Source organism: Ursus maritimus, unplaced genomic scaffold, assembly GCF_017311325.1.
Source record: "Ursus maritimus isolate PB19 unplaced genomic scaffold, ASM1731132v1 scaffold_6, whole genome shotgun sequence".
Lineage (NCBI taxonomy): Eukaryota > Metazoa > Chordata > Mammalia > Carnivora > Ursidae > Ursus > Ursus maritimus.
Window position 1 is genome coordinate 20,811,975 of NW_024426774.1, and position 16,431 is coordinate 20,828,405.

At 52.8% G+C, this 16,431-nt stretch overlaps 1 protein-coding gene and 2 non-coding genes across 3 annotated transcripts; all 3 read left to right on the forward strand.

The window, feature by feature from the left end:
• Window positions 1-1,848: 1,848 nt before the first annotated feature.
• On the forward strand, window positions 1,849-9,992 carry TMEM214 (transmembrane protein 214). The gene is made up of 17 exons (XM_040623005.1): window positions 1,849-2,025; window positions 2,887-3,086; window positions 3,650-3,800; window positions 4,101-4,235; window positions 4,492-4,574; window positions 5,022-5,127; window positions 5,240-5,321; window positions 5,615-5,716; window positions 6,090-6,231; window positions 6,565-6,656; window positions 6,932-6,980; window positions 7,175-7,283; window positions 7,403-7,537; window positions 8,086-8,182; window positions 8,371-8,539; window positions 8,680-8,825; window positions 9,051-9,992. The coding sequence occupies exons 1-17, from the start codon at window positions 1,881-1,883 to the stop codon at window positions 9,175-9,177; spliced, it is 2,070 nt and encodes a 689-aa protein (XP_040478939.1). The 5' UTR covers window positions 1,849-1,880; the 3' UTR covers window positions 9,178-9,992.
• Window positions 9,993-15,624: 5,632 nt separating this feature from the next.
• Window positions 15,625-15,714, forward strand: TRNAY-GUA. Its single transcript is given in 2 exon segments — window positions 15,625-15,661; window positions 15,679-15,714. It is a non-coding gene; the product is annotated as a tRNA-Tyr (tRNA).
• Window positions 15,715-16,051: 337 nt separating this feature from the next.
• TRNAA-AGC lies at window positions 16,052-16,124 on the forward strand. Its single transcript has one exon. It is a non-coding gene; the product is annotated as a tRNA-Ala (tRNA).
• The last annotated feature ends 307 nt before the right edge of the window (window positions 16,125-16,431 follow it).

Genomic DNA, 16,431 nt, shown 5'->3' on the forward strand with positions numbered 1-16,431 from the left:
TCACACAGGCTTCGAGTTCCTCACAAGTGAGGCAAGTCCTGTAGCTCCAGCTAGCACAGTGCCAGGTGCTTAGGGAGAGAAGGTACTTAGGAAATGTTACAGGAAAAATGAGCGACGCCTAACCCGTGGATGTCAAGGTACAGCCAATGACCTGCCAGATCAATCCGAGGAGAGACAGCAAAGAAAGTCCCTCCCACCCTTTTATATATCTCCGCCATGGAGTAGACCCCTTCTTTGCCTCTATGGAAAGCGCGTTCTGTGTCTCTTCAGAAAACAGTGTCTCCTCTGTGACTATACATGTGACACAGAAAGGTTGTACAGAGGAGATATTGTTGTTAGACTCTGAGTAGAGCTAAACCAATGATCTGAAAAATGAATTGAATCATGATCAGTTCAGTTATGGTCCTTGGCAAACGCGCTCTATCTCAGAGTGACCTGAGGCAAAGTCAGCCACAATCAGATCAGAAGGGGCTGGAGGACAGGCAGAAGGCAGCAAGAGCTGGTCACCTCCCATCTCCTGCCTTTCTCCCCGCCCCCCATCCCATTCTTCACATATCCCCATTTACCTTTCCAAAACCGTGGCTCATGCCACTTTCTCACTGGTCTCCCAGTCCAAATTCCGCAGACCACAGCATATGGGCTCTGATCCCTTTCCAGTCTTCTTCACCTCCCAAATCCCATTAAGAACCACCACACTGAACTACTTCCAGTTTCCCAGCTTTGCCCTGTCCTGTCCCACCGCTAGGACTTCACTTAAATCAGGAAATCCATACAATTGGCCTGTTCTCTCCACCTGTCCTAATCCCCAACCAGTAAAAATTCTCCCATTCACCATCTCAGATGCCACCTCTTTCAGGAAGCTTTCTCTAATCTCCTTCCTAAGGAACTCCTCACTCCTCAAGCTGTTCATCTGTAGGAATCTGGACTCTATTAGTTCTTACTATAAGGGCTTGCCTATCTTGCACCTCAGTATGGCAGGTTTGAATCTCATCCTCAGATGTAGGAGCGTACATGAAATAACACATTTCCTTAATTGTAATGAATTACTTTCATTTCTCCATCCCTCATCCTCCTCTGCTGGAATGTTTAAATGCTTTAAACATGGTACTACAAGCATGGTGGAAGGCCCTCCAGGGAGAGTGAATGTCAGCACTAACCCGTTGAAGCGGTTCCTCAGGTCTGGGGCTCTTGATTACTCCCTGCCACATCTGGGACTTGGGACTGCCTCTTGCAGTGGAAATCAGAGCCATTCTTTCCCATTGCCTGGAAGGGGAAACAGCCCTGACTGTCCCAGAACCCCAGACTTTACTCTCCTATCAGAAGGGGTCTCCACTCTCCATTTCCTGCCCTCCAAACACTGCCACCCCCCTCAAGCTCCGTCCTCTTCCTTGTTCTTCCACAATAGATTTTTATGGCCCAATAACTCAAAGTTTAACCACTAGCAACAAAGAAGCTAGTACTTTCCTAGAAGGATGAAAGCTTTTAATCTTTAAACTCTTCCTGGAACGAGGGAGAACTTTCCGTTCCATCTTTCCAGCACGGCTACAAAGGAAAGAAAACCCAAAACAGTTAAATTTCCAAGTCACCCAATGCAGTGGCCTTCACACAGTAGGTGCCCAAGTAAGATTTTCTGAATGCAATAGGCTCTCATCTCAACATCTTTGCCTGGATGTTTTTTGCCGGGAAGGAACCCTGAGCCACCCCCCAACCCGATCCCTCCCTAGGGATAGCCCCACGAAAACGAAAGACTACAAGTCCCAGGATGCCTTGCGGTCGGCGACACGCGCCGCGAGGCCCTGCGAGGAGACGTGGCAGAGCGCGGCGCGTCCGCGCCGGACCGGAAAGCCCAGGGAGGTGGCAGTGGCGGGAGGGTCTGAGCCATGGCAGCCAAGGCGGCTGGTGGGGGGCGCTGGGAGGTGGTGAAGAAGGGGCGGCGGCCCGGGGCCGGCGGCAGTGGTAGAAGCGGCGGAGCGGACCGCCGGGCTCTCGGGGAGGCGAACGGTGTGTGGAAATACGACCTGACCCGTGAGTACCCCCACCCCGGCCGGCCGGCCGCCCGCGCCGCCGCCCGGCCCCAGGCCTGTCCCTCCGGCGAGGTAGCGGGCAGCCACGCGAGGCCCTGGGCTCTCCTGCCGATCGGCACCCCCCCGGTCAGCTACCGCGCGTTGCCTCGTGAGCCTCACGGGAGGTAGACAGCGCTGGGAGGGAGCTGTCCTCGCCTGGCAGATGAGTAAACTGAGGCCCAGTGGAGTTAGATGCCTTTCCCGAGATCACATGTCAGAGGGGACCAGGACTGCGGTCTGCACACACGCGCTACCAGCTGTTCCCGCCCTAGCCTGGCCTCCCCGGGCAGGTGTCTGCGAGCTGGGGAGAGGCAGCCTTCGTTGTACACGGTGCCGCCTCCTTGAGTAACCAGCAGCGTTGCGGGGCGGGGCAGACGCTCGGGAGGCCTCATTCTCGACACCCACCGAGCATTGTATGTGGTGTCTGTTTTCCCAAAGTCTCCAAGAGGAGTGGGGGAAGCTTGCCACTTGTTGATTAGAGAGTTGTCACACTGGAACCCAGATGGAAAAGTCCTGACCTCCCGGACTGGTAGCCACTGACCAAGGAAGCCAGCCCTCTGTATGCGACCCCTCCACTAGTTCCCACATCCTCAGGTTGATCTAATAAAGAAATGCCTCATCGCTGTGAAAGGGCCTGTGAACTCAAGAGCTGCCATGACTGAAAGAAGTAGGAGGGCTCCCCAGCCTGCTCCCTAAGCATGACAGCAAGCAGGGGTTTTGAGGCAGGTTCCTCGCTGAAGATGAATTAGGTGACAATGTGGGGGAAGGGACCACGGTTCCTGTGAGGCCCTCATGACCTTTTGTCTGCCTGTCATTACCCCAGCTCCAATCCAGACGACAAGCACCCTTTACGAGCGGGGCTTTGAGAGAATCCTGAAGCGGCAGAATAAGGAGCAAGTTCCACCCCCTGCTGCGGAGCCTAAGAAACCAGGAAACAAGAAGCAGACTAAGAAGGTGGCAACCCTCACCAACCAAAACCAGAAGCAGGGCCGCTTCCGCAGCCTGGAAGAGGCACTGAAAGCTGTGAGTGTACCTAGACTTGAGGTGGGGAGACGACAGGGACATGAGGTATAAAGAAGATGAAAGGAGCAGAAGGTGGGGAAGGCCACTGAGGCACCTGTGAAACTTGGGACAGTACTGATTGGGAGGAGGCGTTCAGAAAAGGGCAGAAACCCCAAGGGATAGAATGTTTGCATTTAAGATAGGTAAGGAAATAAGTTTATAGGGAAACCTAGATTAGTTCAAGGAGAGCCAGGAAGACTCAGGGATACCGGGGAGAGGGTGGAGAAACGGCCGTGGTTCATCGCCCCCATGGAAGCAGTGATCTTTCATTTTCCACCTGGTCCCCTCAAACATGTGAAGGGCTTGAGAGTATTGGGCCTCGAGATCAGCAGTCCAAGCTGTGCTATGTTATCTAAACATCTGGCTACAGCGATACTGTGGCATTCCACATACTTAACATTTAAAAGCAGAAATCCTTCGTTCCTCTACCTTCACCTAGTTCAACCATTTTCCCACCTCTACCCTGTTTCCCTCTGCTCACTCATAACTCACCACGGGGGGGTGGGGGGCTGTGTCGCTGGCAGCTGGACATAGCAGCTCTGCAGAAGGAACTGGACAAGAGCCAGAGCGTGTTCTCTGGGAACCCATCCGTGTGGTTGAAGGACCTGGCCAGCTATCTCAACTACAAGCTCCAAGCGCCTCTAAGTGAACCCACACTAAGCCAGCATACTCACGGTTAGTTCTTCGAACTCCCTCAAAATCAGACAAGTTCAAGAAAGTACTGAAAGGGCTGTGTGTAAGCACATTGGTCAGTAAGAGAGCCCAGTGCCCCTCACTGTCCTGATTTATGTGCGTGATTCAAGCTGTTCTCAAATCATCATGGCTGTGAAAGTGGGCCTTGTGGGGACAGGAAGGATGCCAGCCGAGTGCAGGGACCTCTGCGTGCACTCACCGTTCTCGGAGAGTGCAGCAGAGCTCTCAGCACTGGCAGAAGCTTCTGGTCCTAGCACTCATGTGGAGGCCTTTCGGCCCCAGATTATCCCTACAGCCTGGTAAGCCGGGAGCTTCGTGGGATCATCCGAGGGCTGCTGGCCAAGGCAGCGGGGTCTCTGGAGCTCTTTTTTGACCACTGTCTGTTCACAATGCTGCAAGAGCTGGATAAGACACCAGGTGAGAGGGGGCCCCCTCTGAGGGATAGCACCGCCCCATACTGGGAACCTACTGCTCCCTTTTTCCCTACTTCCAGATTGGCTGGGTGGTTCTGTTTCCGGCAAAGAAGCGTGCTAATCTCAATACTCTTTTGGAAAGAGAGGAGGAAGTTAGGAGTTGCTGGCTCTGGGTTCTGGGCTCACAGCTGCTAGAAGGGAGATTTCGGGTTTGGGATACCAAGTAATGTATGTAGGTGTGAGAACACCTGTCTCTCCAGGGGAGTCACTACATGGTTACCGCATCTGTATCCAGGCCGTTCTCCAAGACAAGCCCAAGATTGCCACCATGAACCTGGGCAAGGTGAGCTCAGGGTGGTGGTGGGGACACCAGAGGGGCTAGGACTGGGGAGACTGGGTGAATCTACACTGTTGGACCTAATTAAGGGATAGTGGAAGCCCCTGTAAGACCAGTAATAGTAGCTAACACCGCCAGTCCTTGCTCTGGGTCTGCTTTGTATGTATATGAGGTGGGTACCACCGTTATTCCTGTCTTATAGATGAGAAGATTGAGCCACAGAGGGATTCTGTAACTTGCCTAGTTAGTGAACTAGTTAAGCAGCAAGTATGTGTGAAGGCCACAGCCTGGTGCGAGAGCACATGCTCTGATCACCACCCTGTGCTACTCCAGTGCTGCGCTGCTCCGTGGCCTGTCCCTTCTCTCCCTTTTGACATCTCTTCCTGCCTGGCTTTGGGGGTACTCCTGGTGCTTTGCCCTTTTGCAACCTGCCTTTCCCACTGGTCTCCTCAGTTCCTGGAACTGCTAAGGTCTCACCAGAGCCGACCAGCAAAGTGTCTGACGATCATGTGGGCCCTGGGTCAAGCAGGTTTTACCAACCTCACTGAAGGACTGAAAGGTAACCAAGAAGTGGGGAAGAAAGAGGGATGGTCTTGGAGGCAGGAAGCTCCTCTTTAACATCCCCAGTGGGTCCAGGCGCGAGGCTTCCTCCCTGACCTTTGTCTCCTCAGTGTGGCTAGGGATCATGCTGCCTGTGCTGGGCATCAAGTCTCTGTCTCCCTTCGCCATCGCATACCTGGATCGGCTGCTCCTGTGAGTAATTGGCGGGACGGGAGGCAGGGGGTGGTGTCAGCCAGGAAGGCCCATGGTGGCCAAGGTAACTGTTTGAGTAAAATGGGATGCTGTGATGGTGTCCATAGCTGTGAGGAAAACCAGGACCAGCTCCTACCAGTCAGAACGTGATCGTGAGGAAGGAAAGGGGGGAAAGCATTGAGGGATAGGGGGTGGAACTGAGCTCATACCCTTTTTCCTAGATGTTGGTCTCAGCTGGGATCACAGCCTACCTGGTAGTCCACACCAAGTCTGTTTCTTCCTTTCCCCCATAGGATGCACCCCAACCTCACCAAGGGCTTTGGCATGATTGGCCCCAAGGACTTCTTCCCACTTCTGGACTTTGCCTACATGCCCAACAACTCCCTGACACCCAGGTAGGACTGCCCTGGGGCACACCTGCTGTGAAGGATCCCAGCAGCGGGTCAAGAGCAGGCAGGATATTTCCTGTCCCTTCTTCTCCAACCACCCTAAATCTGGGATTCTCAACCTGCAAGTTCAAGGGATCGGTGAACCCCTTAAAATTATATGGACCCTCAAGTGTGTTTGGCATATGGGCATTTTCCTGGGGAGAAGATCCATGACTTCCAACAGATTTTCCAAGGAGTCTCTGAGTCTAAAAAGACTTAAAGCCATTATAAGGCCCTTAGCGACTCCCCTCCTGCAGACAGGGCAGAGACAGGCAAAGGGACACATCACATAGCTCCATTTAGAGCCTGTGTCTGGCTCTCCTCCCCACCCCCACCCCAGCCTGCAGGAGCAGCTGTGTCAGCTCTACCCCCGACTAAAGGTGCTGGCATTTGGGGCGAAGCCGGAATCCACCCTGCACACATACTTCCCCTCCTTCCTGTCCAGAGCCACCCCCAGCTGCCCTCCTGAGATGAAGAAAGAGGTGAGGAAATGATGGCAGGCCGCCGCAGAGGTCCCCACCTGCTGACAGGGGCCCTGCCTTCGCGAAACCTGTTTCCTGGCCCTCCCCTTAGCTCGCTCCTCAGCACCGCCCCTCACTCGTTCGCCGCCCTCACAAGGACAGAGCTGAAAAGATGCTCGGGTGATCCTCGAGGTCAGGCTCTAGCTTGGGAGCCGCAGCCTCCCCCATGGCCTCTCAGAGGTTTCTGGGGTCTTGGCATGATTTCCCCATCCTTGGGGTGGGTGTGTTGCCTGGGTGGCACTGTCCTCCTCCAGCAGCCCTGGACCCCAGCAGTCTCTCCTGTCCCCTGTGCAGCTCCTGAGCAGCCTGACCGAGTGCCTGACGGTGGACCCCCTCAGCGCCAGTGTCTGGAGGCAGCTGTACCCCAAGCACTTGTCACAGTCCAGGCAGGTGGGGGTGGGGGGCTGCCTACCTCTGATTCATACAGAGAAGCCTTAATCCGTGCTTCCCAGCCTGTCCCTGGCCTAGAAGCAGAAGGGGAACATTTGTCACTGTCCTTCGGGTTTGTGCCTCTCCAACTGAGTGGGAACATGGCTGGGGTGGCCCCTAGGAAGCTGCTCACTGTGGGAGGGAAGTGAAGGAGCGGGGCCTAATGGGGGACAGGAGGATGGGAGGGGCCAAGTGGGCGCCCTGATTGGAAGGGGTTGTGCTTTCCCCATAGCCTGCTGCTGGAGCACCTGCTCAGGTCCTGGGAGCAGATTCCCAAGAAGGTGAGGAGCTGGGAGGACATGGCAGGCTGAGCCTCGTCTGGGTTCTGGGTTCGTACCCCTCAACCGCTGCCCTCCCTTTGCTGACAAGGCACTGTACTGGCGTATTTGGTGCGGACAGTGAAGCAGGGTGGGGGCTTAGAGCTCCCTTACAGGCTAAATGTTATCCTCTCAACCCAGACTTTCTTATCCCACAGACGCAGAAGTCCTTGCAAGAAACCATCCAGTCCTTCAAGCTTACCACCCAGGAGCTGCTAAGGAAGGGCAGCTGCAGCCGGGAGGATGCCATCACCTGCGACACCGCCTGCAAGGTGCCAGCGCCCAGCCCTCCCGCACCCCCACCTGGCCGGCATCTCTGTCTCAGCACCCCCGGAGCCCACGCTGCCTCTGGGGTCATGTGAGGGCTTAGCCCTCTTCCTTCGGAGGCAAAGCCCACCCCCTCCCTCTGACCGGCGCTCCCCGCCCCTCTCGTCTGCCGTGGACACGGCTACTCCTGTTGGTGCTGATCTTTGTCGTAGGTTTCCTGTGCCACGACTTCCGGTCACACAGCTCTTTCCAGGGTAAGCAAGAATTGGCAGGCAGGGGAGATGGCATGAGGGTGGGGCCCAGAGCCACGTGTAGCACCCACTGGCCCTAACGTGTAGCTTTGCCCTGATGCTACAGAAGACAGGCTTCTCCGCCCACAACTACGACGTCACCAACTCAGATTGGACCGTTGCTTTCCCATGTAGAAATGTCTGTGTATTTATGGTCTTGTTTGAGTAAGTGCTGTCTCCTTTTTAACCCCTGAGGAAATGGAGGGTCAGGTTTAGCAATTAGCTTAAGAACACAGCCGGTAAGTAGACGGGAGGGCCCTCAAACCCAAGGCTTCCTGCCTCCTACCTGGCTGCCTCCCTCCCGTTCACCAGGCTCAGCAGGAGGAATGGGCTCAGCGCCCTAGGCCCGCATCCCTCGGTGGGAGCGAGCGTGCTCCGGCACAGACTGGAGCTCTGCTCCGGTTCCGAGTTCTGCTCCATCCCGCACTGGGCCCGCTCTGGGGCCTGCAGTGTTTGTCTCCCACTCCCTGCCCCCGTCACCCCCCAGCTCACCAGAGTTCTCCTTCACTCAGCTTCCCTTTCTGGTCGGTTGCTTCGATCATCTGGGTTCTTGCCCGCTGGCCAGCAAGCGTGTGCCCTGATCTACTCCTACAGCCTGCGGGGCTACAGGTGAGCACTTCCTGGGGAGGAGAGAAAGGGGGGAGGGAGAGGGCTCGGTGTTCAGGGTGGTGACAGCATCAGTGGGAAATGATTGCAGTTTTCCCTTCCTAAGGCCTTCCTGCCCCACAGCTGTTCTTGGGGAGCTGAGCCATCTGAGGAAACTCAGCCTTCCTTTCTCTCCCCGTCTTCTCCCGCAGCTGGCTAGAGGAGACATTGCCGGCCTGGGGCTCCCACCTGCTGACTGTGGTGAGGCCCGGTTTGCAGCTGGCCTGGGCCTACACCAATGCCACAGTCAGCTTTCTTTCTGTCCACTGTGCCTCCCACCTTGCGTGGTTTGGTGACAGCCTCACCAGCCTCTTCCAGAGGGTAAGCCAGAGACAGGGAGGTCAGGGAAGGGCTGGTCTCCCCAGGGCTGGAAGGTGCATCTCCACCTGGAGCCGGTCCTTGGGGCCAGGATGCATTCTCCCAGCGCTCTAACCCCTCCACTCTCTGCACTCCGACTACAGATCCAGCTCCCCGATACCCTGACCCAGCTGCTCCAGTCTCTGAGGGAGCTGCTCCTGCTTCTTTACCAGAATGTGCTGCTGCCGTGGTGGCACGCACTGCTGGAGGCCTTGGCCCGGACCCAGGAGCACTGCCACAAGGCGTGCAGGTGAGCCCGTCCTCCCGAGCTCCATCGGGAGCCCTAGAGCGCCATGCCATCTCCGCAGGGACGAGGCTCAGTGCTCAGTCTCTCCCCGTGCCCCGCCCCACCCCACCCCGCCCCTTGCACATCCCTTGGCTTCTCTGGGATACAGGCTACGCGTCTGAGCTGCAGCCCTGTGACCCGACACAGCGGTGCTTCTCAACTCCCACACATGTTCTGCTTTCCTTGCAGAGGTGACGTGACCTGGGACTGCGTGAAGACACAGCTCAGTGAGGCTGCCGTCTGGGTCTGGCTCCGCCTACAGGACATCACCATGGCTTTCTTGGACTGGGCACTTGCCATGATCTCCCAGCAGTAGGCCCTGCCTCCCTGACCCCCGGTGCTGTCTGGGGCAGGCCGTCTGTGACTGCTGGCGGGTAGAGGAGAGGGTGGCAGTTCCGCATAGGTGTCTTTTTTACTTGGTGCCTGAGTTCTGTCTCCTAGGGAGTGGCTGGTGGCCTCTGCCCCAGTTCCTCCATCTTTGGTGGGGACTGGGCCCAGAGATCTCTCAGCCTCCTACCCCTGATCCCACTGAACACTCATCTGGCCTATTGCATGGAGCTCCCAGCCTCTGTCCTCGGGCTGCTAACCTCTGTCGCCCCTTCTCCTCTCCTGCTCTCCACTTCCTTCCATCTCCTTCCTAAAGCCCAGACAGCTCATCTCCAGAACGGTGGGATTCCACCAAGTGACAGCTGCATTCTTGTGATGAAAGTTTCCTGCTCCCAGACTTCAGCCACAGTGAAATGAGGAAAGAGCCCTCTGGAAGAATTTTGCCCCACGGTGGGCAACGGCAGCGTCACCTCAGCCCACAGCCTGGGCGTGCCTGTCGCTGGACAAGAGGGCTGGACGGAAAGGCCTCTCACCTCCGGATGCCCAGCTTCAGTCCTTTGAGGCCTCTCACTGCTCCCTCCATCGTGGTCCTACTTCTTTACCCTCCACTCCCCTCCAGGGCTGGGGAACTCTGCCTCAGGGTTCAGCTGTTCCCCGTTGCCCACCCCTACCATCCGTCTGGAGAGCAAAGGCCAAGTAGTTTGTGCCTCAGGCCCAGTGAACCTTCCAGCAGCCTGTCGAGACAGCATTCAGCAGATGGCTCCTCAGTACACCTACCAGGTGAAATAAAGGACACAGATTGGTTTCCAGCCTTCCTCTCTGCGTCCTCACAGAGGAGTTCCCATAGTTGTGAACAGGACAACAACATGTCGGGCACACGCACCTTCTCCTTTGGCCGCCTGACTCCTGGGGCTTGTAGCCACTGGCAGCAGTTGAGCTTCTGGCAGGGAAAGCTCGTACCCATCATTCTAAACTTTGGCCTGTTCAGACCCTCCTTTTGCTCCCCTAATCGTATTGTCTCACTTGTCACTGTGATTCATGTCCCAAGATTTGCCTTGATAGCTTGAGTATTTTAAGCTGGGGAAAGCAGGGACGGTCTCCCAGGGGAATTCTTTTTTTTTTTTTTTTAATGATTTTTTATTATATTATGTTAGTCACCATACAGTACATCCCCGGTTTCCGATGTAAGGCTCGATGATTCAGTAGTTGCGTATAACACCCAGTGCACCACGCAATACGTGCCCTCCTTACTACCCATCACCGGTCTATCCCATTCCCCCACCCCCTCCCCTCTGAGGCCCTCAGTTTGTTTCTCATAGTCCATAGTCTCTCATGCTTCATTCCCCCTTCTGATTACCCCCTCCCAGGGGAATTCTTGGTCTGTGACCGGTGGTGTCCTCTTCCTTGCCAGGACCTTAACTTATTAATTGGTTTTATAAGGCAATGAGTGAAAGATTTAGGACTCCAAGAGACACGTGAGTCAAAGGTCTATCACCAAAGTCCCTTTTTGTGTTTCACCTGAGACTTCGAAGTCAGAGAGCTGAACAGACTTTCCGCTCTCACCTCAGGTTGCTTTCCTTGAATGTTTCCCATCTCAGCAGCACCAAAGGCACACTGCCCACTCCAGCTCCCGCAGGCTGGCTCCTGCTTCCATCAGACACCTGCCAGCACAGCATAGTGGTGGCCAGCTACCACTTTCCCATTCGCTTGTCCCCCGGAGACTCTGCCTCGACTTCTCAGTGGCAAGATGATAAAGTAGCAAGTGTAGAAAAATTTTGACACAAAGGTCATGAGTACAATAGCGTCTCATATTTGTGTTCCCTTTCCTCCTTAGGACAGAACTATGTTACCTCTTAAGAGTTAAGCGGCTTACGACGAGCAGAGCCCTGCTCCCCTAGTGGCAGGTAACCATGACCGCTTTTCCCAGAAAAAAAAAAAAAATCCCACCTGGCAACTAAGGTCTAGGACTGCCAGGCAGGTCTGTCCGAGGTTCCCAAGACCTCACTTCCTCCCCGATCAGAAACAAACAGGTTTAGTTCTTAAGAAAAGTGAATCCTTGTAACTGGCCTGTATTCAGGGCAAATTGAAGAATGGGCTGGTGTGAACCTGGGTTGACAACAGCACAGGACAAGTAAAATGATGACCCTGTCCCGATGACATTGAATCACCAAGGCTGCTGGACTGCCATAAGCCAGCAACTCCAAGAATGTCGCCTAAAGTGTGCACTGGTTCCCAGTGCACGTACTAGGTTTACTTTGGTGGGTTCGTTCCATTTCTGACCCAGAATCCTGGGGGGCAACACTTAATCAACTTAGGTTAGCTGGGGTTTCCACAGCCTCTCACAGGGACGCCTTAATTGGCTTTATTTGATAAACACCATTGTTGGACCCATACTTGAATTGTCCGGAACTTTTCCTGGGTCAGAGAAGACTTGTTTTTTTGTTTGTGGTTTTTTTTTTTTTTAAGATTTTATTTATTTATTTGACAGAGAGACAGCCAGCAAGAGAGGGAACACAAGCAGGGGGGGAGTGGGAGAGGAAGAAGCAGGCTCCCAGTGGGGCAGGGAGCCCGATGTGGGGCTCGATCCCAGGACCCTGGGATCACGCCCTGAGCCAAAGGCAGATACTTAACGACTGAGCCACCCAGGCGCTCCCCCCAACACTGCACTTGTTGCCCAGTAAAGCTAAACCAGACTCCCAGATGTTTCACCTTTTGCAGACCTGTCAATGCACAGGAATCCGAGTGGAGCCAGTGTGGACTAGTAGAGTAGATTCGTGCTGACAGGTGGGCTCTCCCACTATGACGATCGGTGTTCCTGGAGGAACAGAAGTAACCTGACACCGCAGACAGTCACATCTGGACATTGTGACTTTAATTTTCACACAGCTGGAGTTCCACAGATACCACGCCAGAAAAGGGGCAGTTTGAGTATGGTTATCTCTTATAAACTTGAGTTATTACCAACTCCTGTATGGTCCTGCAAGTTACAGCACATGACTCATTTGAAACACTTCGTTCCCAAAGTCTTAAAGCATGTTTCTGGATTTGAACCCAGTCTACAGCTCCGGCTTTACAGCCAGGCCGCCTGATGGGTGGTCTGCTTACTAGGGACAGAGAGCATTGCTAGACTCACCTGCAGCATTGCCAGGCCATTCTCAAAAGCCATCACCCTTGGGGTGGAGGGGTTCCCACGGAGATGGGAATTCTGCCCTATTCCAGAAGGACCTGACTGACAATTACACAGAAATTTCAATGGTAGTCTGGCCACTGAGCATTTCAGTCTTCTCTCTCCTAAGGGACATTGGGTTTAAGTGAACACTTAGAGTGATCTGTCCTTTTCTACATACTCTTCATGGTTCTGCTCCCTGAAGGGCTTGAGGGCATGAAGGCTCGCTTTTCCCTATGTGGTATTCCATTTTACTGGGCAGTTTCATTGCCCCGAACTTGAAGTATAAGAAGGAATTTGGGGACAGAGTAGAGGGAGCTTCCACCATTCAGGGTACGAGTGAATACTTGTTGAATATTGAATAATCTGCCTATTAATAAAAACATTGAATTCAGATGCATTGTGGGATGTATATATGTTTTTATTATGTTAGCACACCAGTTATTAATTTTTAATAGACTTTTTTAGTTTTAGGTTCACATCAAAATGGAGTAAAAAGTGCATATGCCTCGCTCCCTGCACTCACTCAGCCCCCCACTGTCAACATCGGTGAACCTACACTGACTTTGCTGTCACCCAAAGTCTAGTTTACATGAAACACAGTTTGTATGATTTTAGTCTTTTTAAGTTTATTGAGACTTATTTTGTAGCCTAACACGTGGACCATCTAGGAGAACTATCCATGTGTGTGGGAAAAGAATGTGCGCTCTGCTATTGTTGGGTGGAAGGTTCCGTGCATGTCTGTTACGTCTAGTTGGTACGTTGATCAAGGCCTCCATTTCCTTATTGAGCTTATCACATATACATCCTTAATGTTAAAGAACACTTACAAACCAAGAAAAGCCCAAACACAACAATAAAAATATGGATAGACAATTCATTTAAAAATGCAAATAAACAATAGACTTAAAGTCCATTTCATTGGCAAAGTGCAAATCTCAAAATAAGTTACCACTTAACTTTTGCCAAAGATTTTTAAGTGATAATATAATCAGTGAATGCTGTGCTAGAACTCAGTGTAATGTTTCTGGGAAGTAATTTGGTAATATTTATCAAAAGGTTTAAGAGTTCCATACTATTTTGCCAAGTAACTCCATTTTACCAAGTAATTCCATTCCTGAAGATATATTCTAGAGACTAGAGAAGTGTGGACAAAGATTTATGTACAAGAATATTTATTGAAGTAGTAGTAACAAGTGAAATTGGGATGTAAATAAATGGTGGCCAATAATAAGATGAACACTATGATAAAACTGTTGTAAAACCGAAATGGAAAATGGCTATTCAAATGACGATTTCAAAGAATTTTTAATGGCGTAGGAAAACTCTTATAATTGAGCTCAATTTGTTGAAGTATTGGCTATAATAAAAAAAAATACAGAAGAATCTTGGCAAGGAAATGGAGAAATTGGAACCCTCCAACATTGCTGGTGGGGATGTAAAATGGTTCAGCCATTGTGGAAAACAGTTTGGTGGTTCCTCAAAGAGTTAAACATATAATTACAATAAACCCCAGCAACTCCACTCCTGGGTACACACCCAAGATAAATACATATACCCACAAAGAAACTCCTACATGACTGTTTATAGCACTTTTATTCATGAAAGCCAAAAGGTGGAAACAGCTGAAATGCCCATTAATAGATGAATGGATAAACAAAATGATACAATGGAATATTATTCAGCCATCAAAAGGGAGGAGGTACTGACCCATGACACAATGGGGATGAGTTTCAAAAACACTATGACAAGTGAAAGAAAACAGACACAAAGGATCCTATATTTTATTATTTCTTTTATATGGGATCTCCAGAGTAGGCAAATCGATAGAGCAAAAGCAGATTAGTGGTTGCCTGGGTATGGGGGAAGTGGTGGTGAGGAATGACTGCTTAAAGCGTACAGGGTGTTCTTCCAGAGTTATTAAAAAAAAAAAGTTTGGAAACTAGAGAGAAGTGATCATCTGCACCATACTGTGAATGCACTAAGTGCCACTGAATTGTTCATACTTTAAAACGGCTAATTGTACGTTATGTGACTCTCTCCCTAAAAACACAAAAGTCAACATAATTGAGTATGTTCTGTTTCCCAGCATCCCCTCCCCTGAAGAAAGAGAGCCAGCCAGCACGCTAAACACAGAGCCAAGAACGCTGCCCAAGTTAAAGCTCTCGGACACAATGGTAGCATTTGCAGCAACAGAATGAAGTTAAACCGAGAAATTGGTGGGAAGACGTCAGCCTCCGCCGTGGTGGGTGGGCGCAAGGGTGCAAGCGGCGCTGTGCTCAATGACATCAGAAACCTCGGACTGAAAGATCCGCCTGAGAGCGCCCAGAAACCATCTCCCAAGCTGGATTTGCGCAGGGCGACCTTGACTCCAGGTAGCACAGGCCGCAGAGCTGGGAATGGCCCGGGGCTCCCCGCACACCCGCTCCCCCCGACCACGAAGCGAGGCTTCGCAGGAGACTTGGGTATTAGGTTTGTTTCAAAGCGTCAGGAACTTCTGGTGGGCAAAGGAGTGGAGGCTGGCATTCCAGGCCCCTGGAAAGAGGCGCGAAGGTGTGACGGGGTAGGGGCCGGGGCGGCGGGGTGAACCCGACCTCGCTCCGGGCCCCGCTCCGCGCCGGCGGCCGGTTCCGAACCGACGGGTTTGTGCGCTGCGCGACCGTGCGCCGCCTGCACGCCGCTGGCAGCTCGGTGGTTCGGCTGCCTCATGCTCCAGCCAGAAGGAAGAGATCCTGACAAAACGGTGGTTAACTGACCGAATGAATGAATGTCCTTCACGTCGGGAGAGCTGTAGGATTTTATGGGCGCCCCCGAGACACCGAAGGGAAAATTAGAGCAAATAACGAAAGTAAACCCTCGGCTTTGCAAACTGGGCTTGCGCCTTGAAGCTGCGGAGCACGCTGCGTCCCCGTCGTGCAGGGAAAATGCTGCCCAGCAGCCAGAGGTTGCGGATGGGATCTCACAGCGTCCGCGATCCTATGAAAGACACGGGGGGTGAGGAGGGGCCGGGTTGTTTGTTTTGTAAAAAGCAGGGAAATGGAAGGGAGGTGTATTGCCCATTTCCTTCGTCCAGAGTTGGGAAGCGGGTCCTTTGCTCGCACTTCTGTTTCCGGCTTCCTTTGTTCTGTGCGACGTGGAGGGGCTCGGCGGAGCGGGCTCCTCTATAAAGTGTTGAGGGGGGGCAGCCTTCCCCAAAGTCTCTTAGATCTTGTCATAGTGCGGCCTTGGTAAGCATTAGGGAGGAACTGGCAGGCGCTGGGAGCAGCGGAGCCTTCGATAGCTCAGTTGGTAGAGCGGAGGACTGTAGTGGTATGTGTTGCGGCAATCCTTAGGTCGCTGGTTCGATTCCGGCTCGAAGGACTTCGTACAATCTTTTTAGCCTCCGCTTAATTCAATTATCCCGTAGGGAGAAAGTTTCACTCAGAGGCCCGCTGTGCATTTGCAGGAGCACTGCAGCTGTTCGGTAAAACGCATGTGCGGTTCGTAGTCAGGATCCAATCCGGCGCTCTTGTGGGTTAGATGCAAAGATATGTATTACTATGGCTTGCGTGTGATTATTATATGCCTGCTTAAAAAAAATCCTGCCTGTGATCCCACTGTACTCTGCTATATAAACATCTTTTACTACGGTCTGTCCTCGGTCAGCGACCAGCCCAGAACAGCCTGTAAGGCAAAGGGAAGAAGAACGGGAGCAAGCGGGGGATTAGCTCAAATGGTAGAGCGCTCGCTTAGCATGCGAGAGGTAGCGGGATCGATGCCCGCATCCTCCACTCGGGTTTTGTTTTTTTTTTGCCCCGTGCACCGGAGGATCCCTCAATAGCGGCAGATCCGCTGACCGAGGAAGGTGTTTTGTGATGCACAGAGGAGCATGCTGAGCAATGATTTGCTTCGCACATTGTCCTTTTATTTCGCAGGTGAGTCTTTTCCAGTTTATTTCCTGGTCACTTTGTGTTTTCCTCCTCCCGGCGGGCAGGCCGTTAACCGTCCGCTGGTAAGAGACTGTGGAACCCTCCAGCCGGATCTGCCGGCCGAGCCCCCAAGCGCCACTGGCTCAGGTACCCGCTAACGTGCGAGGGA

Excerpts from the sequence above, each read along its gene's own strand:
- TMEM214 (XM_040623005.1), top strand. The coding sequence starts at position 1,881 with ATGGCAGCCAAGGCGGCTGGTGGGGGGCGCTGGGAGGTGGTGAAGAAG. Across the intron at positions 8,183-8,370 it reads TACAGCCTGCGGGGCTACAG|CTGGCTAGAGGAGACATTGC; the intron begins GTGAGCACTTCC and ends CTTCTCCCGCAG. Across the intron at positions 8,540-8,679 it reads TCACCAGCCTCTTCCAGAGG|ATCCAGCTCCCCGATACCCT; the intron begins GTAAGCCAGAGA and ends CTCCGACTACAG.